The sequence below is a fragment of the Pseudopipra pipra genome, chromosome 10 (genome assembly GCF_036250125.1).
Source record: "Pseudopipra pipra isolate bDixPip1 chromosome 10, bDixPip1.hap1, whole genome shotgun sequence".
Lineage (NCBI taxonomy): Eukaryota > Metazoa > Chordata > Aves > Passeriformes > Pipridae > Pseudopipra > Pseudopipra pipra.
In genome coordinates, this window is record NC_087558.1 from 8,450,849 (window position 1) to 8,475,228 (window position 24,380).

The 24,380-nt window shown below is 38.9% G+C and overlaps 1 protein-coding gene across 15 annotated transcripts in view; it reads left to right on the plus strand.

Annotated features, from left to right (window-relative positions):
- The window catches only part of ATP11B (ATPase phospholipid transporting 11B (putative)), a 64,910-nt gene extending 41,149 nt beyond the window's left edge, over positions 1–23,761 (plus strand). Inside the window, exons 26-33 of one of the 15 annotated variants that reach the window (XR_010433035.1) lie at positions 903–926; positions 2,344–2,409; positions 2,704–2,807; positions 3,458–3,623; positions 7,504–7,589; positions 14,955–15,088; positions 21,304–21,377; positions 22,731–23,761. Coding sequence is in view for 13 of the 15 variants with exons in the window: in XM_064665951.1 (XP_064522021.1) it covers positions 903–926; positions 2,344–2,409; positions 2,704–2,807; positions 3,458–3,623; positions 18,755–19,009 (615 nt within the window). In the remaining 2 variants the exon portion in view is untranslated. Of the gene's footprint in view, positions 1–902; positions 927–2,343; positions 2,410–2,703; positions 2,808–3,457; positions 3,624–7,503; positions 7,590–11,799; positions 11,923–14,954; positions 16,489–18,754 lie in introns of those variants that run through there. The other 14 variants (XM_064665961.1, XM_064665960.1, XM_064665959.1 and 11 more) reach the window with 14 other exon arrangements.
- Positions 23,762–24,380: the final 619 nt, after the last annotated feature.

The following is a 24,380-nucleotide window of genomic DNA, read 5'->3' on the forward strand; positions in this document are numbered from 1 at the left end:
CTCAGGAAGTTTAGTTAAAAATGTAGTGATCTACAGACAGTAGACAGAGTTGTCTTGAGAACTAAAATCAAAAAGCTGGTGGTTCTGAGCATCCCTGCAGAGAGAGGAGCAGTGGAGTGGTGCAGCTGGAGCACCTATTCCATTTGAGGTGTTTGATAAGAACATTAAAATAGTTGTGCTGAGACTAAAATGTCTCTTCCAGCTGAAGTATGAGTGTGTCATCTCTTGCCATTTGTTACAAGCTGTGCGATTTGAAATTCTTGTGAATTGGTAAAGGTCCTTCAGAACTCTTCTAACGAGGTAATTTTAGACTATGAATCAGTGTGTCTTGGTGCATCCATCTTAACTTGTCAAAGCACCTCACTTCAGAATTGCTTAGTAAATGTCCACAAGGCAGGAACAGACTTCCTCCATTGTATTTAGTAACAACTGTTTAGTTTGGGGAATTGACAGATGCCCTTTGGCTTCTCATGTGATATGACTTCAGATAAATTCTGAGACTGGGTTTTTTGTTACTGTGCCTTCTGTGTTTGCTAAAAGATGGTTATTGGAACTGGTAGAGCTGTGTGTTGCAGTAAGATATCTGCAGTGCTTAAAGTTTCTTGCAAATTTAACGTGTGAGTGAAAAAGCCAAAATTTAAGGGCAAGAGAACCTAGTGTGCTGCTAGAGTAAGAAGTCCTCAAGAAGTGGTCACCTGTGCAAATCTGTGATACAGGGTAGTGTTAGTGCAAGGCCTCACATTTCTGTTCCAGGTTCGTGGTTTGGAGCACAGCAGAATAGAGGAGACTGTAAATAATTTGTTAATCCTGGTGTTTGTTAGGCTTGCCTCAACCCATTGTGCAACTACTTGATCTTTTAGTTCTTTTTTCTCCCCCCTTTTTCATGCTGTGCATGTCGTCAGATATTGAAACCTAACAGGCAAATGGTAAGAGTTTAGAAGAGGAGGAGATACAAAATATTGTATCTGTTACTTCATAGGATTGAAGGATGCAGCATCCGCAATGTAAACGTGTTCAAAAATAAAATGGTGGCAAGAACCCGTTTGTGTTTTGTGTTCTAACTCTGTGACCATTGAGAGCAGTGTTAGCAAAGACACTTTCTTTCACAGGTCACTCAGGAGCAGTTTAATTTCACTTTTAAGGTTACTATTGCAGCAGTTAACAACCAGCACGTCATGACAAGTAAATCGAAGGCTTCAGAAGACGTGTTGTAACAGAGATCTTTAAAATTATCAGTAAATCCAGACTCATGGCTGCCTCAATTTTGTACTTAGTGTATAGACAAGAAAAGCAGTTGTGAGATCTGTCATCAGGCTGTTGGGATTTTTCTGTCAGAGCTCTGTAACAAGAACTACAACTGTGTGAATCCCAGTTCCGTGCCTCTGTGCCGTACTGACACATCAACTGTAGGATGACTCTGCCTGTCTGCATGTGGTACCTTCCTCCTTGCTTGCTTAATCTGCTACCAGGAAATACAAAGTTGAGGATTTGGTCATTGTTAAGTTTGTCAGTGGCAAAAATAGCTGCAAAATAGCAACATTTTCTGTTTCAGCACCCAGCCTGCTTCCCGGAGCAGAGCAGTTGGACCTGTTGTAGAGTGGCAGCTCTGTGTGAGCAGCATGTGTGTAGATAGATACAACCTCAGCATCCCTGCTTGGTTGTCAGAGCTGAGATTTTATTGTTGTAGACCTTGTTCAGAGTTTTGATAGTTTAATTTTCATGCACAGGAGAATACAAAAGTGACAGATTAAGTGGTTTAGAATGTAAGCTTATTTTGGGGTTTATTAGCCTTGAAACAAAGTGTCTTTTCCTTACAATTTTCCTTGTAAAATGCAATGGCACCATTATTTTTGAATTGTAAAATTGTGCTTGGGGTAAAAAGTGAACCTTCAGGTGATGCTGCATGTTGGAAATTATCTGAAAATGTTTAAACTCAAAAGTGTTTTGCACTTATGTGAAAATGAATACCTTCCACCCAGTATTTCCTTTCTATTGGATGCTTATCAAAACTGATCAAATTGATATCTTCATATTCCTGTCATTTCATATTACTATTTTGAACTTTTTTCATATTTCATGTAGCCTTTGTGGTGATTTATTTTGAACCAATAAGAAAGATGACTTCTGGGTTGTTAATTTTGCTCTTATCATAAGCTGTATTATTTTCCTAGTAGTTTGTGTTGTATCCTCCTTGCTTTTTCATGATGATTACTTGTCACAAGCTTATGTCCACAGACTAATTTCTTTAGTGTAGTTGACTTGAGAAGAATCTTAACTTACTTACTGGGAACACTCTTAATTGATTTTTTTATCTTCCATGATTTTTCCTTGCCCTTTTCTTAGATGTTTGGAAACTGGACATTTGGTACTTTGGTCTTCACCGTTATGGTTATAACTGTCACAATGAAGGTATGATATTGCACAGACTACTCTCTGTGTTTGGAAATATAGGCAAATATGTAATAAAGCAATAATTTAAAATTGATTCAAAAGTTATACAGAAGTAATTGATTCTTGGTGGTTCCAGATAAGTGACTTTTACATTTAGTTTCAATGGTGGTTGAAATGTTTCTCTAGTTTTTGTGTGTCACAACAATGTTTAGTGTTTGGGCTGGAAGTTCATAAGTATGTTCAGACTGGTATTTATAATTTTCTGTGAAGTTGGTGAAAAAAGGAAGCTCACTGACATTATCTCTGTTTCAGATGGCACTAGAAACTCACTTCTGGACATGGATAAACCATTTTGTTACTTGGGGATCCATTGTATTTTATTTCATATTCTCCTTGTTTTATGGGGGAATTATCTGGTGAGTGATTCTTTTTTTCCCCCCTTTCTATAGCACATAAGATCAATGAAACTATGAAAAAACACTGTAGGATTATCTTGTACCATCATGCTCTTAATTTTATGACAGGTTTTTAAAAAAAAAAAAAATTAAACCTAGAGCAGGCACTTTCTTTTGGTGATCCTTTTAAAAATTTGAGCAGTGCTACTACACTGTCCTGTGCTCAAGGACAGACAGGGCTTGTCTCTGTCAGCCTGTGACTATGAAGGCATATTTGCTCATAAGAAGTAGATAGGTTCCCAAAGGTGCTATGTAATAGGTAAATATTTGCAACAGAAATGAAGATGCTGGGTTTGAATCAGTGAAGGGGGGTATTTTGCTTTGTATTTTTGGGGTCTTGGGGGGATAGGATGATGGTTTATTTCCTGCAACACAATTTAAAACTAAATCAGAACCTTTCCCTCCAAAGTTAAGTACCCTCCCTCCCCAGAGTTTCTTTGCAGGTCAGGTCCAACATGTTGCTGGACTTGTACATGGGCACCATCAGTTGTGACTCTGCATCCTGAGAGACTCAATGCCTGATGTGAAATAGGTACACTTGAGACAGCCTGTGCTGTACTTTTGTTTCTAGAAGTTCCTTTTAGTAACTGCCACTTCTTTTAACTTTTCAGGCCATTTTTACATACCCAGGACATGTACTTTGTATTTGTTCAACTGTTGTCAAGTGGTTCTGCTTGGTTTGCCATAATCCTCATAGTAGTTGCTTGTTTGTTTATTGATGTTGTGAAGAAAGTGCTGTACAGACATCTGCAACCAACAAGTACTGAAAAAGCTCAGGTAATACTATGCTTTTGTATCCAACTTGACCAATAGTTATCCTCTTACATTGCTGTCGTGTTTAATGCATAGAAGTGTTCTCATTTCAGAATACAGTTGTTAATTTAAAATTACAAAAGTGAGGACACCATTTTACAAGGCAGTAATGTTTATGTTTAAGTATTTGATAATAAGAAGAACAGAATTATATATGAAGAGGTCACTCAGTCTTTTACATCTCAACTTGCAGCTGTATGAGAGGATCATACTGCACATATTTGTCCTGTGTTAAAGACAGTAACTTATTCTCATTTTTGTCTAGATATTAGAAGCTGCAACTGTAATTAGTATGGAATAGTTCTTAAAATGTGCTGGAAACAATTTTTAAAATTACTTTAGTAGGATTTTTTTAATTAGTATCTCTTAAATCTCGATCCTATTATATGCTATATATTTGATTGTTGATCCTGTAATTAAAGCTAATTACCCATGTGGCAGTTCCACAGGTTCATAGACGAGGTCTAGAGATGTGCTGTGATAATAGAATCTCTCTTTTGCCTGACACAGTCTTCAAAGAATCCTTTAAATTATTCTGTTGAAATTAGGCTGTCTTTTAGGTAAATATCTCATCTCTGACTGTTGTCTTCTTTTTAGTGACAGTTAGGGAGAAGTCATCCTGACCCATTGTTCTCATAATGACTCTCTCTCTGGTTTCAGTTTCCACCATCTCATCTTTTTAGACTTTTTCTGCTAAACTGAGAAGCCTTCTGTTACAGTGTTTTGTTTATTCACAGTTAGGTTTGTGATCAAGGTTAGTTTGTGATCAGTTAGGTTTGTTCATTTTCACACTAATAGGTAGACTGGACTTGCATCTTTTGTCAAAAAGGTTGTTTTACAGTCTGTTCATGATTCTTGTGTTTCTCTTCAACATTATCAACCTCATCTTGATTTTTGGATTTTGCCAGTGGACAGCATATTCCAGCACAGCAGACATCAGTGCCAAGTATGGAAATAGTGAATCCCCCGGCTGTATTCAGTTCACAGAATAATATACATCAATAACCTGTTATCTTCTGCTTCTTCTACTCATCTGCAAGTGCTGCTGTTGGTTTCTTTCAGGTCGTTGATGAGAGGTCAAACAGCACAGGGCCAAAAAACAGTGGCAGTGAATGAAGAACCCAGTTGACAAAGATATTCCATACACAGCTATGGTCTGAAACCTCTCAGAGGTTTTAGTCCATCTGTGTGCCAGATTGATTTTGTGGTGTCCTAGTTGCTTAATCCAAATTACTCTGAGCTCTGTGCCATGCAGAAGCCCGACTACATTACATCAGTGCTGTTATCTTTAGCATCTAACCTTGTGATTACTTTGATGTAAGTGCATGTTGATTTACTTAAATTATATTACACTTCTAATTTGTGTGTTTAAAAAAAATCCATGTGAGACATTCTCTTACTTTGCCTCAGATCAACATTATCCTGACAAGCCTATTGCTGTCTAAAATATCCCATTATTCCCTTTTCAAAACTGGAATATTAGCTGCTTTTTTCTGTCTCAGAATTTAGTAGCTAAAAGTCAAGGTAAGTAACCACTAGCTTTCAGAAGACTTTTGAGTTAGGCTTGATCAGACTCTGGATTGCACACTATTGCACTTCTTGGATTAAAGGGTCTTGATTTAGGAAAAATGCAGTAGGTAATGATACTTACCTGTCTTTTCTTCTTGAAAAACTAGTGGCAATATTTATCAAACACTTCCTTTTCCTTCCTTCCTGTGCATCAGCTGTTGCTGTTTGGCTTTGTATCAGTGTGGTTGTTGAGGTTTCTCATGTTCCTGAAGTGCTTGAGTTAAAACCCAAAAAGCCACAATTTACCTTTATCCCTATACTTCTTGCTGCATTCTTTTGCTTTCTGAATCAGTTCTAAAGAATTTCTACGTTCAGTTTACTTCCATTGCAGTTGTGTTGTCAAGGACACAGTAGGACTTCTTATTTTTAAAAAGGAATCTTGATGAATGTCTAACATCTTTCCTGTGGCTATAGCTTGATTCCTAGCCATGGGGATTTTGCTTTGTGCATCTCCATTAGGTTTGGTCGGTTGGGGGTTTCTTTGTTTGGTTTTTTTTCTTACTCCCTTTCTACATTGCATTTGACAGAGTCAGCAGTAGGGTGTATGTTTACCAAAATACTGTCTTTTTTTCTGAAAACTCTTAATTCCTGATGCTACAATCTGATTTGACCAGAAATTCTTCAGCAGCCATCCACTAGTTTCTCTGTGTGTGTCTGATAGTGAAATCATAGCTAAAAATGTATTTATGACAAGAAAACACCTCTTTGTTCCCTTCTCAAGGTTTAATCTTTTGAGATTTTCCCACTCTGACTTTTAATGGGACAATCAGCTCCATTGAATTTCATTTTCTATTCTTGAAGTGAGAAGGTACAAATAAGTGAAGAGGAGCAGATGATCAACTTAGCGTTCTTTCCCTTCTTGACAACATTTGTGCTTCTTCATTATATGTGTTTAAAATTTCTAGTAAATATTTTTATTTCAGTTTCAAAGCAGAGGAAGAGGCTCTAACTTTGAGATAGAAAGGGTTTGGAGAATGTCCCAAATGCAAGGGGTGCTGACTAATGCTGATGACTTCTGTGGAAGTCATCAAAGAGCAACTAAAAGAGTCATTAAAAGAGTAAATATGAAACTTTTATATTGCTTTCTTAAATGCTGTTTTTCATAGTGAAGATGCATCCTGTGTCTAGCTGAATATTTTTAATTATTTTAAATTGCAGGACTGAATTATTATATTTTCATATTGGGGGAAAGAAAAAGTTTACAGTTACTACATTTTTATCATGGTGAGATAAATTGTTATTGAATTAGTCACTTGGTTTTAAATTGCAGCTATTTCAGTTATTTGTTTCTGACTGCCATCATTTATATTCTAAACTCTTCCCAGGAGCACTCTGCAAACACAGGTTCCTCAGCTGAAAATGAAACACTTGCCTCTGTTGTTTTAATTTTTCAGATTCCAAGAGCATGTTAGTTGTGCATCTTACCTGAGTTACTGCTCTGAATTCACTGTATCTGTAGGCACCTGCCTTACCACTACTTAATATATAAGAAACCTGATTTTATCTTTTTGTTAGTATAAGGTCATAGCATCAACATTCAGTCTGTCTGATCAGTCAGATGTTACCTGTAGCAAAGTTATTAATAACAAAGCGAAGAAATGCAACTGATATGGGAAACCCCTGATAAACTTTTAAATGTAAATGTTGTTCTGTCACAGCAACTTATATCTCGCCCTTTCATTTTGGGAAATAAGCATATTAAAAATTTGATAGGCAAGTATGAGTTGATTATTATAGAGGGATGAATTTTGTTAACTTTACCTTAACTAATGCACTTAAGGTGAATGTGTTACTTTATTTTATTTTTGCTGTGTTCCAAGGGGCTTTTGCTGACCTAAAGAAAAGCCATCTTGTGTTTGTCTGAGGTCAGTTGCCCTAAAGTAGCTTATGGGCAATTTCTCACTGTAGGTCTGTTACAGAATCATATAGGGGGAAATGGACAGCAAGGTAAATGTGAATCAAAATATAAATCTTTGGGTAAATATAAATCACAGCACTATTGAGGGAAGAAAGTAATGCAGAATAAAGCACAGATGTAGAGGTGTATAGGCCTTTTTTCTCAGTATTGAAAGCACAAGTACATTAAGATTGGTCCTACCAAACAGTAACTGGCTGTGATTATCCCAGGAGCTGTCTTGAAGGTACCAGGCTTGTGTTCTGTATATGATGTGTATTCCACTTAAATAACAATGTGTTGTCCTGTGTCTTTCTCTTAGAAAATTACTGCTGCTACTTACTGACATGTATGTTCCATCCCTTCTCTGTCCAATTGTAGATGTACTCCAACAGAGTTGCTTTAAGTGACGAGTTCATCGCACTGCAGCCATTGTCCAGGGCAAGGAATCAGCTGAGCAAAATTAGGTAGAGTAGGAGGGACAGTTCCTCATCAACTCTTATGCATGCTGAAGGTGAACTAACCAGTGCTGAGAGAGATGGGAAGAGGCATGAATATTAGTGGGTTGAGAGGGCAATACCTGTAGTGCAGAAACATTCAGTTTGGTTATTTCTTGGCTTTGCTCTGTGTTTTTTGAGCCAAATGCTTCTCCTAAGTAGCATGTGTTAGACGTGCTTTTTCTTTGTAGGAAAAAACATCCCTAGCATGATGCTCAACTTTCAGAATACAGATCTAGCTGTTCGTGCATCCATTGTTAAATAATCATAGTTTCTAGCATGGTTATAATGCTTTTGATTTCTTTATGGTAAAAATTAACAGTGCTTTTTGCATGCTGGATAATTTCAGCTTCATGAGGCCGTGACAGGAAAATCCATGTATTTCAGGCAGCAGTTTCTTGCGAGTTATTTGTCCATTTTAATTTGCTTTTCAGTTGTGTTGAAAGAGCGGAAAATGTTTTAAGCTTGGGTGCTTACATACCCTTGTGCAGCTAAGGCTTTTTGTGTTTGTTTTGTGCAGCTATAAAGTGAGTGTTGTTTGTTTTCAATGTGTGTAGATACATATTCCTAAAGGCATTTGGCTACAAAGTCCCAGAAAATTATTCAAAAAAAGATCAAAGTGTACATGTGTCTGTGTAGGTAAAACGTGATTCTGAAACTCTTCAAATGCACCGACTTCAGCACATGAAATGCTGTCAAATGCTGATTCTCTTTTGTAAGACTTAAGCATTCATATGCATCAGCAACGTCTCCACCTGTTTGCTCCCATCATTATCTACTTCTATATTCCACAGCAAGAATTAAGGCAAAGATCTGATTACTTTTAAATATTTTTTTAAGATGACTTTGTTGTTAAAAATGTGCAAATAGGTGCTAGAAGAACCAACCAACCTACATTTTTGGGACTTAATTGCCGTTTATTTAACCAAAAGAGAAGAGTTTTGTATTTCCTCTGAGAGTGCACTACATCTTTACAAGGCAAAACTTGAAATGGCCATTGTGTTTGGCTGTTAGTGGCCCCACTCTGAAACACATCACCTTGGATTTCCAAACACCCAGGGAGGTAGTGGTGGGGTGGTTTAGTTTGGTTTTGTTTTTAATTCAGCACTATCAAAACAGGCAGAGTGCTGTATGTTAGTAAATGATTTAACATTAGTAAACTTAATAACTGAGTTGGAGAATTGCTCTGCAAAAGCCTTTACAAGTTAGCTTTTAAATTTCTTGGTTTATCAGCGTCATCTAAATATGTTACTTTGGACAAATATATTTCCAGTAAGTCTCTGTTTTCTCAGTGAATTATTAGAGTGAATTACATGGCGCATCAGATCTACACCAAAGGTTTTGTAACAGAAGATTCTGTTAAACTTTCCAAAACTAAACACATTTTGAGGGTTATGCAACTGGATAGTCAAAGAAAAATAAAGCTGTCTAGGAGTGCAGCCCTGTAGTTACTATAAGGCTAAAACCAGGAGAATTCTTGCTAACTTGAGATGATTTTCTTCATATTACACTTAGGGAAGGGGTTGAAAAAAATGGGAAATTTGTTTTGTCTGTGAGTAACAAATGATTATACAAATCCAGTTCTCTTGTATGTCAGAATTTTTACACTTGAGCATCTAATAATACCTGAAATACAAGCACTGAGTGCCTTATACTATGGAACTGAACGTGTAAAGTGCAACAAGAAACAAAAAGGATTTGAGTTTCTCTAGTTCTTTATTCTGTCTTTGGACAAAGTTCAGAAGTAATCCTGTGGATCCTTACCTAAAATAGTAAAAAAGGAAGATCAGTTAGTAGACAGAAACTGCTCACTTCACTATACTAAATAAAGCCTATTTAAAGTGAAGACCACGGGTTAGTTTCTGTGGTGTCAAGGGCAGCTATTTTCCTGAAGCAGTAGGGCAGAAAAAGCAAGGAAAACTGTAGGAGCAGGAAACAAAACAGCTGCTCAGTGAATATGTGGCTGTGAGCAGCTAATCTGTCACACCTCATTTGTACTTGCCCACCCAGTAATCGCATCCTTTGTGATGCAGAATCCATGTGGGTTGATGAACAGACTTTGGCAGTTTTCTGTTTGTAAATATGTATTAAAATCCTCAAAAGGACCATAACTCCAGGTTAAACTGAGTTACGCCTTGTTCTGCCAATGTGCTTACTGTTCTGTTGAGATGCAAAAAAAAAATCCCTTTATGAATGCAAATTAAAAGACAAGTATGATGTTATAATATTTTTTTTATGTCTATAGGCTTCACAGTGTGCAAAAAATGTTCAAGTTTGTATTGAATACATTTGTGATGTAGAGTTAGAAGTTTTGAAGGGAGTCTTCTAAGTGTCCATGTGATTCCTGTGAGTCAGAATTGCAGTCTTGTGTGTTAAACTTTTGCCTCTGAACTTTATTATCACTTTTGTAACTTGGGATGAAAAGGAAATGAGGCAGCAGAGCTCAGGTGCAGGTGTTTTCCTCAGCTGGAGTCTGGCTGAGCACTGCTTTCCTCCATAGCTGTCTCTCCTGTTCTTAGAATGTGTGAAATATGTATCTTAGGGGACTTACTGGGCCCCATTGTATCTCATTCCACTTTTTTATTTGTGAATAAAGTTTTGTGTCTGCATGTATGTCTACATGTCTCTTTGCTTTATAAGAACTGTCAGAAATCTTAAGCCACATGTGAGAAGTGTTGCTCGGACAGATGTTTTACTTCTGCTTGCTGATGGGATTAATTGTGTTTATAGAGTTTTTACTTCTGGACAGTGTGTTATGAGCTACAGGGAAATGTCAAACACAAGAAAGGGGTCAATTTACAGAGAAGGCTGTCAGTGCATAATGGTATATCCGGGACTCTGACTGTAGCATGTGCCTCATCACAGTCAAGCCCTGTTCATTCCCCATCTACAGGCCCACGAGTCTGTTGTTGCCTGGTTTTCCCTTCATCTCTGTCCAGATCTGCTCTGTCTCCAGAACTCCAGGCTCCTGGCCCTGGCTTTAAGCCCTTCATTACTTGTTTGTATTTTTAACTCTAGTTCCTGTTTCATAGGATTCTCCTCCTGACAGCTTTCAGATCTGACCCAGCCCAACTCTGTCAAGTTGAGAGCAGACAGGTCTCTGTCCTTTTACAGCATGTTTTCTGTAAGGAACATGAAATTCCCAAGAGGACTATCCAAGTGTAAGCACACTAGTGAGGTGTACTAGGACACCTTAATATGCTAAAATTTGATCAGGGGTAATCTCTTCCTTTATAGGTCTGTACATTTTGTTAGCATACTTTTGTGCTGATCCATTAGCTAATCCATTCAATCTATCACAGGAGGAGGGGATAAATGAGAAAAAAATCTACCATTTGTATTTGTCTTCAGTCACAAAAGTGCACATATTACTTACCTGAAGATACTTTTGTCTGATGACTTTGAAATAGTGAAATAATTTGGCATTTTTAGGTTTATTTGATTCAAAGAGACAAAGAGTAGAAAAACTAGAGAAGTGTTGAAAACATAAGTGCCAGGCAAGTTGTTAGATGTGAATATTCTTATATTTTAAAATTTTAAAGCTAATTGCGTGGGATTTTGTTATACAGTATATTAAGGGTTAAGGACAGTGAGCTTTACAGAAGGGAGCACGTTGTAACTTAGCTGTGGAATAGTAATAATCATTTCATATATTTTCTGAAATGTCCATGTGGCATCAGATGTTGGCAGCAAGACCTGGGCTCGGTAAGATATGCTGCAGTGCTCCTAACTTGGTGTACAGGATTAAATACATTTCCTGTTCCACAAAGTCCCAACTGCATATCTCAGTGTGATTAACTCTGAGTTGAAATGTCCGTCTTGTGGCACGTAAAATAACCTGTAATAAGGCAAACAAACTGAAATGGTCCTTTCTGTTAGAAGGGGGAAAACAAATAAAAGTGCAAAATCTGAAAATTTGAAACAGATTTCAAATTTGTTGGGTTTCCCCCTTTCGTACTCTGTGGTGCACAAAGAGACCAAACACTTCTGATATTTGTGCGCTGACAAACCGCGTTTGATCCACGGATTAACGGGAAGAAATTGCCTCTTTACCTTGTAAACATGCCTTGTTCTCTCGAGAGCAGATCTGGGAATTGCAAGCTCATATGCCAATGGTAACTGTTTTAAAGCAATGCCAGCGTGGTGCTTTATAAGATTTGTTGCTTTTCTGTCCTTCTAGATGGAAGAAGATAAGGGTTCAGTCAGCTCAGCAGGTGACTTTGCTGAAGGCAGGCACAGAGGGGAGGACAATAGGCAACTGCTAGAGCCATCTAGCCTGCCCGACAGTCCTTACGTTCACTAGGTAGTACTCCCACTCTACCCTAATGTGTGTGTGTATATATTTACATATCTCATATACAGACAGTCATGGAGCCATTCCAAAATACCCATATTTTTGGCATCCATAAGAAAATTTGCATCATAGTATGATTTTTTTTTTCTTTTATCAAGCCGAATCATTCTGCACTCCAGTTGCTTTTTGATTTATTACATCAAACGGGCCATTATCATATAAAGTATTATGTTTATTGAGATCCCGGATCTTACCTTATGAAAATACTTTATTTGCAGCCCAGTTATTAATAATATCTTGTATTTCTCTATACTATTTTTTTTTTCTAAAGCATTGTCTCTCCTGCCTTGTGTTTCCGAAGGGTGTGTATTAGGTTTTCAGAGAATATTACTGCCTTGCCATGCCAAGTTTTACTGTGGTATGAAACTATGGTCATAATTGTCCTCCACAGGGAGAAAAGTGAGAAGAGGGATTCGTGTGTATCTCCCTTCCAGGTAGTGGATATAAATATAAAAATCTGTGTTCACCAGGCAGGAGCTCACCCAGTGTTACTTTACACTGAACTCTGAAGCTGATGAAACAGAATTGCTGTTTCCAGGCTTATATGCTGTTGTTGTTGGTTTTTTTAAAATTATATTAATGGTTCCATAAATCGTAGTTCAAGCATGGTCCTAGTTTTCTGTGTCTAACTAGTGAAGAATAAAGGAAGCAGCACCCCTCCAAAATCAGAGCTGAGGCTTCACTCTTTAGAAACAAGTTTGGGTTACTCTTGGTTCTTCTTTCTGACAGTCTTTGAACAATATGTAGGACTGCTAGCTCTCAGCAGATTCTAGGGAAGAAAATTGTCTAGTTCATCTGATCCTAAGTAAAACCTCTGTAATGTGACCTTTTGAAGTAACTTTAAAGGTGTTAACTTGTTCTGCTTCAGGATAATGGATGGACTAAATATTCTTTTTGAAATCCTAAGTGTAGGAATGCTGGGAGTTACTGTTGTGAACACAGCTGTGAAGATCACTGCCATGTGCAGCAGGGAGCTTGTCTGCTGACCTCCAAACAGGAATTCCTTCTGCTCTGTGTAATTCTTTGTCTGATAACTCTGTGAGCACAGTCTGATGTGGCTGTGAAGGTCATATTTGCTGGTACTGCAGTGCTGCAAATTGTGCCATTCCTGATTTTCTGTGAAAGTGCAGTTGTGACCAGATGTGATGGCCATCAAATGAGGGTGTTCAGGGACTCAGGCTCTCTTGAGGTGTGTTTTGTTCTGTTTGTGTTTTAACCAAACCCCTTTTAGATCTGTGGGTTGCAGTGCTTCTGCTCCTGTCTCTCAGGAGTTCATTGTCATAATAAATGTTCCTTTTGTGTCCCCAAGACCTCCTAAATGAGTGTGAGTTAGTGTGTGTTCTGCCTGTGCTCATCCATGGCCTCCCAGGTGCAGTGTCCACAGAATCCAGGGTTCCAGTTTTTAGAGCTTTCTGTATGTTCAGACAACTGTTGACTGACAGTCCTGTGAGCATCACGTTGAGCAGAGTGATGGGAGGGTCTGGAGGGACCATGGGGAATGTGGCACAGAGCTGAGGAAGGGACAGACATGGAGCAAAAAGATGCATGGAAATACCAGTGTTCCCTCCTTGCCCTACCAATTGGGATTTTTCTCTTGGATTTCCAAATGCCTCGTTTCTGTTGCTGCCTCTTCTTTGCTGTGTGGGAATTGTTCTGTTATGAAGCTGTAAATGTGTCTGGCTGCCTATTTTGGGGATTAGGAAGGATTGTGTCCACTCACAGGAAACCATTCCCACAGGGAACTCTGAGGTTCTTTGCTTTTGTTGCAGTGTTCACCAAGTGTGAGTGTTGTGCAAAAAATTGGGGTTGGAAACCAGAGTTCAGACAACAGTCAGTGACCTTTGGTCACGCTGTGAAAAGTTGTGGGAAGCTCTTAAGTGAACTGTGTCCTATCACAGACTAAGATGCCTCCTCCCAGAATCTTCATTCAGTGATGTGAGGACAGGATAATGGATGCTTAAGTCTGTGTGTTCAATATTTGTTTGACAGGATGCCCTCATGGAGAGTTTCAAATTAAATTAAAAAGCATCCCCACACTCCACATTCACATTTTTATTTCCTTTTGGAAAGGTTACTGGAGTCAGTTTAGGCTCTTCTCTCTAAAAATGCCAGATTTCAGGGAGATTTCAGGTTGCTGCAGTTGGCTGGTGTGCAGCAGTGCTGTAAAGGAGCACACTGGTAGGTGGCACTTACACCCATACATCTCTCTTACTGCCTTTTTTTTCCTCCCTTTATTCTTTCTATTGCTTTTTTTTTCTCACCTACAGAAAATCAGCTGTTGAAAGTTTATTATGCTAATATTGAATTATTCTTTGTGTTGGCATGAACACGACTGAACCTTTCTGACATCAGCCTTGTTTGCATTTGGATAAACAATGTTTGTAAAATCAGGAATGTGCTTTTGTTCTGTACCAAGCCAAGGGTATCTATGGTAGTGAAAATCTGTAAATTATTGTAGGAAGTTGCATTCCACACTTCTTGAGGAAAAAATATTACATAGGATCAGGTTGCTTCATTGTATTCTGCAGCCCCAGCCTGAATTTTTCTCTTGATTTCCCTCAAAGTAGGACAGAGCTGAGCTTGTATAAATTGTTGTCTGGCCACTGAGGGGAATCCCAGCTGAAACTGCATGTGCTCTGCTGTGGGGTTTGTTAGAGCTGGGACACAGAGAATTCCTAACCAGTTCATTTCCAGCTTTAGCCAGATGTGGTGTTAAACCATTTCCATGAGCTCACCAAGGCTGCAAACAAACCTTGGAAAGATCAAATTTTAGTGTATATAGGCCTCGGGGCACGGGAATATTATTCCTCATTGTAGTTCTCCTATAAAATTGAAAAATATTCAACACTCTAACTTTAAGAAAATCTGCTTTTCCTAAGTGTTTTCTGATAACATCTTCATTGCTAGAATTTGTGAGTACTGATTTTTTTTTTTTTTTTTATTTGTTTTTTGTTGTTTTTTTTTTTATTCCTTCCTTCCAGCTTACTGAGGCAGGTTCAGGTATCAACTGCTTGGACTCCATGTGCTGCTTCTCAGATGGGGAAACAGCATGCACATCTGTTAGAAGAATGTTGGAACGACTAATGGGAAGATGTAGCCCAACCCGGGTCAACAGGTGTGGCATTTCTCTCAATAGCCTTTGCTGCAGACGATTCTCCTATAAACTGGAACCCGATGAGCCTGCAGCAATAGATGTCTAGAAATCAGCTGCAGGTTTTGCTTACCTAAGTAGGAGATGCAACTCTTTGTTGTACTTCTTTTCATCCTAAAAGATTAGTTTCTTGTTTCTTTTTGAGTGGTTTCTTTTGGGATGGGGAGGGGGAAAAACAGTTTTCAAAAGATTTCTGTTAAAGTGTTTAGTTTGGCTTTACTACAAGTTCTTGTGTTGTATCTATCGTAATTTCTCTTGATTTGTACATTCTTCTCTTTAGAAAATCAAGCCTTGCTGCTGTTTTTGTTCTCCTTTTTATGATTTTTTTTTTTTTTTGCCTTCACGAATCAGGAGTTGTTTATGAAGTCAAAAGACTTTTCCCTTTGGTTCTGGATGTACAACCTCCAAATATTTACCTTGGAGCTTGAATTACTCCTGAAGATATACAAAAGGCTCACACTCCCCCCTTAAATATAACTTCATTGTTAGAAGGAGAGTCTTTAAATCTTTCAGCCATTGATTGATATGAAGATGAAATATTTTTGTAGTATAACTTTTATAAGCTATTTCTAAAATCAGAGTAATTGACAGAACAGAGTCTTCAGGTTCTAAGAATTTTAAATGTTTTTTCGGTTCTAGAAGGTATATTGTCAAAATCATGTGTGCCATTCCAAAGTATGTGCTAAATAAATCTTTCCTCCACAAACCATGTGTGAAACAAACATCAGTGGGATAAAAGCACGTTAGAGTAATGGAATATGTCTAAAGAGCAATACTGCTCTTATGGTCAGAGGAGCTCTCACTGAATCCCCTAATGTGCCATCTCCCCATGTCCAAATAGAGGGATAGTGAACAAACATGGAAATATTTGGGGGTAGAAGTCAAAATAGTCTTTTGTACATCGTAATCTCTCAGTCTCTGAATGATATCATGGTCCTTCACTGGTCAAAAGGCAAACCTGAAAACATTGAGCTTCACACATTTTCAAGGAAACTCATTTTGTATTTGGACAACTTTGTCTCTTTCTGTTAAAGGTTGTGATATCATTCACTGGGTATCAAGTCTGGTGTGGGTAATTTCCACTGACAGCTTTGTCAGCTCTGATTCTGCCTTTAGGTATTGCCTGGTCTGTAGCTCATCTCTGTTGGAACTCTTGTGTTGAACACTGTGTCTGTGGTTTCAGTCAGTCTCTCTCTTCTGGCTTGCTTATGAAATTTATTCAGTGTTTCTACAAACCTAGGTTATGAATATGCAAAATGTTTCATTCCATATGAAATATGAACTGTTATGACTAAGTACATTTTTGATTCAAACTTGCTGTATAGAAAGCGGGCATGATGTGTAAAATAAACAATTTAATAGAATTTTTAATCTACAAGGTGAGCATTTAATTGGTCTAAAAATCAACATTTTGGTAGCAGTTGCTCTAAGTTTTTTGATGTTTTTTTCCACTTCTCTGTAAAACTGTACTTTCCAAATGAGGAATTTCTCATGCTACTTCTTTTCCATTTATTGTTATCTAATTAAGATTTTTGTTAACAATTGCCTTAGTAACCTGTAGTCTTATAAGGTAGGTATTCTGTGTTTTATTTAATGCATTCACAGTTTTACGATTTTCTCTTTTGTTCCACTTAAATTTTCTTTCCTTGAGAACTTACAAATACTTATTGAAGATAACTCATATTTGACAGAATATTAAACAGTCTTTGAAGACTGCTTTTGCTCAGGTTTCTTGTCTGCTTACCTCATGTAATTTTCAGATGAAGTTCCATCAAGCCAAATAATTGTAGAGTTCTTAGAATACAGACAATAGGATTACGTTTAATGAATATGCAAAACTATCTTGGTGCTACACTAAGGGCTTGCAGTTCTATAGTTTTTGCTGCTGCCTCTGGTTGAAATTGCTCTGAACAATCTTCTGGTTTCACTTAAATTTATGTACAGTACACCTAGATAAGAGATTTTTTTTTTTAAGTGTGTCATACTTGCTGTCTTCAGTGACTTCAGCTCCTTCTACTCAGCATTGACACTTAAAACCAAGGCTAAAAGTAATTTTCTTCCCTTACACTTTCCTAGTAATATAAGAAAGTCTTTGTTAATTTTTTAACGTCTTAATTGCTTGAATCTTTTAGCAAAGCCATGGCTAGCCATGAATTGCTTGAATCACACAAAGCAGTTACAAGTCGTGAAATGCTGAAGGTACAGTTAAGAATTCTCGAGTGATTTTTTAAAGTGCTTGTAAAATTGTTTAGGCTTTGTTCACGAGCTTGAGCTGCTGTGTTTTGTATCTAAATCTTCAGAAAATTGTGCAGTCCCCAACAGGTTGGTCTCCTGAGCACTTGTGCTGTATAAAGCAGCAAATTATTCAACCAGGAGGTAGCTGCAAATTATTTTTGTTGAATGAAGTGATGCTGAGAAATACGTTGTCTGTGCAAGTGCTGTAGAATGAAGAGCACTTCTTTAAATAATGTTGCTGTAGCAGCTTGTGTTGTATTCTGTGCTCCTGATATTCTGTCAAATATGAGAACTGAACAGGAAATCCAACATGGTATCAAATTTTGATAGAAGCTTTGATGAATCAAAGTTGTACAAATGCTTGGAGTAGTGGGCCACAGGAGTGTAGTTCTCTTGTGTTTATTTTACTGCTTGTAAAATGTATTTGAGAAGTATTTTCTATAGCTCCATTCACCAGTTAGGCTATAAAATGTGTGTGTGGTATGTTAAAAAATGCATTTTTGTCTGTCTGTTCCATTAAGTTGTCTGTCAGCTTGTCAGTCACTCAGATACTAAGAATGCTGGATCACATTTCTTGTACAGTAGGATTCATTGCTGAATTGTTGGATCTCCCATTAGTGGTACTTGTGTCAAGGCACTGCATGTAACAGTTGTAAAGAAACAGCAGATTTCTGACAGAGGCTAATTTGGAGGATAAGTTCATTATGTTTTGATTTCCTGCCTTCCAGCCTTCTATTTTTCAGCATTTCACATACAGTTTTCATAACGTTGTTCAGCCAAGAACAGTATTTCTTCCCAAGCAGTAATTTGTCCTCAAGTGAAAGACATTGTGAGATCCCATCTCAGTCAGAAGCTGTGACGTCTTAGGTAGCTTTCCTGATGTCTTAAAATTTAACAGTAAAAGGGATGAAACAGATTCATGGCTGTGGATCAGTTTTGCCTGCCCACAACTCCAGCCAGTGTGGATGTTTCCCATTGGGACATGGGTGTGCTGGATTTCCTGGGGTAGCTGTGCACCACAGGGCTTTGCTGGAATGGCCTCAGGTGGTGCCTCAGTGTACACAGGCAGCATTCAGAGTCTCCCTGAGGGCACAGTATTGAAACTTTAGTGGCAAAAGGGGCATATAAACCTCTGGTTGTTTTAGTTCATAGTGAGGAAAATATCCGTAGCTGTGAGTAAATTGTTAATTACACAGCAGACATGAGTTGGCATCTGTTCTCAAAGGTGTGAATGAATTGCAGGTGCCTACATGAGATGAATAGATTAGTCTTTTAAAGAGGAACATTTGCCTAATCTCATAGCACTTCTATCTTTTGCTTTCCTAGACTTTTCTCCTCACCTCTGTAGAGTATAAGTTCCCAGTCAGCCAAACTTTTCTTTTATTGTTACTTTAGATCATGGAGTTCCTCGGATCCCTTCTATGCCAACGACAGAAGCATCTTGACTCTCTCCACAATGGACTCAGCCACTTGTTGACAGGGACATTTGTAAATGCCTTGTGGAAGCCATGTGGTGCTCACACACCTGTAGGTTCTGAGGCGAGTCCAGTGTCCGTCGCTGCCCTAGGAAAGAGTAGAGTGACTCCTAAGCACAGACCTTGTCTGTGGCTTGGCATCTGCACAGCTATTGCTTCCAGTATTTTTTTCTAATTATATCTACAAATTGCTAAATAATTTTTTTGGAGGTAAGGAATGCTTTTACCTCTGACCATTTGATCTTTTTTGTTACCGTATGAACAGATTGAAATCCTGAATTTAATACTTGAGACGTCACTGCAGCGCAATGACAACATCTTTCTCCTCCCAAATTTGAGTGATCCAATTTGAATCAACTTGAATTTGCACAATTGAAGTTTTAAAAGTTGCATTTTTCATGATGACCCTTCCCTTTAAACACACACATTCATTTTGAGCTGTGTCTCAGATGCTGTCTTAGCAGTTTGCGGATCAGTTTTTTTGTTTCTGTGGACGGTTACCATATTCTGTGAGCAATCAGTTTAGTAATTTTTGAGAGTTAAATGCAATTCAAATATTTATGCTGGTATATGAGTGGCAATACATTAGTCATTGCTTTGAAAAACACTGTTAACTGTGACAAATCAATAATTTGGAATACTAAGGGATATAACAGTTCACTGTTCTCTTAAAGTATAATTCGGAAGCCAGTCATCCTTTATTATGCCATGTGTGGGTTTTTTAACAGTTCCGGATCCCGACATGGAAAGCTGTTTAAAGAATTGATGGATTGTGCAGAAGTCTCACTAGCATAAATTTTTTGAATTATTAATCTTTTAAAGTTGGGGAATTTTTGCATGTTTTGTTCTTTTTCATGTATTTATATTTGGTCATGTTGTACTTTGAAGATATAATTAATGCTTAATTATCTTCGTTATATCGGAAGGATCCGAGACCTTGATGGCAATGTTTTGATACCTGAGTATGCCAATAAAAGCAAATTGCACAGTTGGAGGTTTGAATGGTGCATCTTGCAGGTACTTCTGTTGTCCCAGTATAAACGTGTCTGCAGGCTTGGGGCTGGGTAGCAGCAACATTTACATGTTCCTTCAGCCAGAATGGTTGTCTTTGGATGTGGGAGATGAAATGGAGGTGCTGCCACAGGGATGGCTGCAGAGCACTGCCTTGGGCACAGTGGTGTTTGTGGGTTGTGGCTGGTGAAAGTGCTGCTGCTTTGGGACATCCTGTTTTAAGTCAGCCTCTGACACTGAAGTCCCATCAATAACTTCAATACTCTCCCTGTCAGGCAGCTAAAGCTCTAAGGCTGTGTATTTAAAATTAACTCGGGGTAGAATAAACTGTAAATCAAACACAGACTGTAAATATCACCTACAGAACTTCTTCAGTAAAGGTGTGGGGAAGTGTAGGATTCGGGCAAAGCCGCTTTCCCCCTGCCTGGGTGAGTTGCTGCCGTTGCCCTCAGTGCTGTCCCCCGAGCACATTTCACAGCAAATCCTTTGTATTCCATGATTTAGGCAGGCACATCCCACCCTCCTGCTTACATCTCAGTAGGGGCCTGGGCTGCTGCCAGAGGAGTGTATCCCTCATTCTCAAATCCCTCATCCCAAATTCTCCCGAGTTCAATGAGGAGAGGAAGCGTTGAAGAGATCCTGCTTTCCTTGGATCAGATCCTTTGCATGTGCCTTACCTAAAAACAAGCTTGAGCTTGAAAATGTCAGGTGTACACTAGATCCCCACAGCAAGTGTCCAGGGGATGAGGAATCACTAAAATTGAGCCTTGCCTTCTCCATGCAGCAGGTATGAACATGTGACTCATCCCACTGCAGGCAGCTTGAAACCTGGATCCAGCGCAGAGATGCAATAACCTGATTGTTGTCTCTCCAGTCCCCAAAAAAACTTATCCATATATGCACTACTAGCAAAATACACTTGGATTTCATCTACTCCTATCACTTTATATTTCATATCTATAATATTATACATGGGTTTAAAATTATTTTCTTTGTAGTGGTTTCTCATTCTCAGAGTCTTCACACTGCCACGGTTACCTAGGAAATGCAGACTTATGTGCTCTAATCAGATATCTGCTGTTTAGCTGTATCTTTTACACCTAAATCACAGTGTTCCACCTTTCAGCAGTACCTGTTTGTCCATGTCAGCCACAGCATTGTCCCGTCAGTGTGTGTGACCTCATCCATCCGTGTGGTTCGTGTGTCCTGGACCAAAATACAGACTGGGGTTAACGTTGTGCAGTAGGAAGCAGAGGCCTTGTACAGCCCCACTCCAAGCATTTCCATTGGCTCAACTCTGTGGGTGATGTATTTTGGCTTTTACCACAAAAATGTGTTAATTATATTTGCACAAAAGCAGCACAGTCCTATATTTGAAGAATAATTTACATTCATTATGTTTCTTTAAAACCTTCCATCTCCTCTCCTCCCTTTCCCCCCTACTTTTCCTTTTCCCAGTGTTTGTAAGGTTACCGAAGAAACATGCATTTAAACAATTAAGGAGGAACTTAAGAATCCATCTGTCTGCCAAGGTATATTTTTCTATTTGCAGTAAATCTAAGTCAGTAATGTCTCATTCAGAACATAGACACGGTTTGCCTTAGACCAGATTTTTTGGTGTGACAAATACTTTGGATGGAAGAAGTGACTGGGGTTTTGTGTTGATGTCACAAAGCTTTTAAAAACACTTCTATTCAAGGAAGAAAGACTTTGTGTATTTCTTTGACAGCTGAAGTGTAGGAAACCATTCACTGTGCATTGGGTACAGTGCAGAATCCTTCGTGTAGAAGCCAGAACAAAATCCAGCTAATTCAGTGTAACACTGGCATTCGTCCCTGAGACAGAGCGGGAACGGGTGGGGGACAATTTGCCACAGGGAGGAAATATCTTATTATTCTCTCTTAGCCTCAAAATCCATAAAAGGCTGTAGTAGGAGTTTGTAGTTCAAAGCAAGAGTGGTGTACACTCGCTTTACTATGCAGTGTCTCTGAAGAAGCACCTTCTCCACAGCCCCTCCCAAATGGGATTGCATTCCCAGCAGGTCAGTTCTCGTTCTGGAAAAAACAGGGTTTGGTTTTGTTACTTAGGAAAACATAATTTTAGTTGCCAAGCTTAAGCTTTTAAAAGGATGCAGTGGAAAAGACTTCAGTGGAAAGATGTTCTGAATTGTTTCACAAACTAAAATGTAAATATTCTGCTTAAGAGTATTCTGTATATCTTTTAAGGTTACAGATAGGGGAGGGGGAACAAAAACTGCAAAGGAAGGAACCCTGAAAACTTTGGCTTTATATTTTCAGAGTGATTTATTGTTTTCAAGTGCAAAAGGTGATTTGAGAAAAGCTCATGCAATTTAGAATGCATATTAGGCACCTACAATGTCTTACTGAAAACCTTTGCTAGTACTTTCAAACATGTTTTTTATGACAGTGTAACTTCTATATTGGAATAATGTATCATTTTCTAGTGTTAGAAGTGTCTCAAAGCTGTAGTCTAAATCATTTTTCATAGTTTGATACTTCTGTACTTCCTAAGGAGTTGTGATTTTGGTGAAATTCAGTGTTAAAGTGCTCAAACATAATGTGCTTCTGAACCATTTATTTTTGAGCTATTTTGGGATTCTCATTTTTTTGGTGTAGAATCCCTAATAACTTGCCATCATTGCTGGACTCACCACTGCCTTGTTTGTTACACAGATGTCCCTGCTTACAGTTGTTCCTAGAACTGGGCAAACTACTCACTAGGGACTAATTTTAGCCTTTATTCTGCTCCTAAATTAGTTCCCAACTAGACTCTCTTCTTTGCAGATCTGGGTTGGGGGTTTTTTTTGCAAACATTTTTATTGTTGGTTGTTTTGTACGTTCTTTGCTTCTGTTGTTTGCTTCCAGCGGCATGATTTGTCTGGGTTCTGCTCTCTGGGAATGACTCAGTTTGTAACAGGAGGAGGGAAGAACGGGATGCTCGTGGCTCTATCAGCTCTTGCCATCAGTCGTCTTAGAAGCGCATTTGCATCGGTATTTGCGAGGCTTCTGCTTGCCGTAGATTTTTTTTCCTTCAGCTAAATCCTGCTCCCAGAGGCATCGGGACTGTCTGGGTGGAGAGCCCGTGTGGCGCTGGTTGAAGGGATGTTCCTGTCGCTCCCTGGCTCCGGCTGTGCTGCCCTCAGTCCATCCCATCATCGCTGCAGAGGGGCCGCGGTGGTTCCGGGGCTGTAAATGCGCAGATGGGAGCGGAGGGGCCCTGGGCTGACGCTGTGCCTGGAACGTGATGAAATAAATGTGCTGCTGTTTGTGGCACAGAGTGTGACTTGTCTGAAAGAAACCCTGGCCTGGCCTGGGGGGTGGAATAATTTTTCCTCAGCAGGTTTAAAGGAAATTACTTCATCCATCAGCAGGTTCTCAACCTTTTTACGTTTTGAGAACGGGCTAGAAGATAATCTCTGGGGCATATATAGAAAGGGGAAAATGGTTAAAAATGAGGCTCACCTTGCTGCAGGAGTATCTTATTTATATCTCAAAGAATAGATTTTACAATTCCTAGTCGCAGTCCCATGAGAGATTTCGGATCCTATGCATACAAAAACAACAGATCATCTTGTCTCCTGTTTTTTCACTGAAGCGTGATCAAGTTCTGCTTTTCCGAAGGAAAAAAAAAACTGGAATGATAAAAATCTCTGCAAGAAGTACTATTTGAAAGATGTTGATCCTTAATTTTAGGCAAATAAGGGGCATTGCCAACTGGAAACTAGCAATAATTAGTACAAAGAATTTTGGACCTCTGACACTGTGGCTGCCTCATGTTGGTTTTGCTCCTCTGACAGCGAGGCTGTGTGCTTGCTCCTTGTACAGCTTGGTCAGTAGAAGTTGTTTTGAAAATGGTTTATGAAAATTATATTTATTAAATAAAACTTTCACTTCTAGCTGAGTCATTGTTTTAATTATGTGTTAAAGGAAAATATGGCAGAGTAAAGCCAGGCTTGCTGTGCCACAGGCCCAGGATCAGTCAGTAGATGTATTCCCAACAGTCTCAGGCTGGAAAGAAGTCCACCAGGAAGAAAAGCAAAACCAAACCAAACCCCCCCCCAGCTGTACATAAAGACACACACTTACATACACCCATAGATGTGTGTGCAAGGGGATGCAGGGGTGTCCCTCCAGCAGCTGAGCTCAAATCAGTTGACCCAGGAACTCGCTGGCCCTGGAGCCCACCAGGAGATGATCAGTGATGAATTCCAGCCTGGGGGTTGTTCCCATTTCTCCAACAGTAAATGTAACCCAGAGTTCACTCAGCTGCCCAACCACAGCCTGGTCCTCTCCACACACAACCTTTACAGCCCCCATCATTTCTTACCCTCTCAGGTTCCTGGTCCTAATTTGATTTACAGGGTTATCCCTCTGACTCCTGCCAGTTGTCCTTTGAACACTGAGGAAGGCTTGGAATGTTATATTCTTGAACACGTACAATTTGAATTTAGAAAAGAAGGAGTTTTAATTTTCTTGCAAAATATTCAAATGACATTCAGGCAGCTTTTGTTTAGT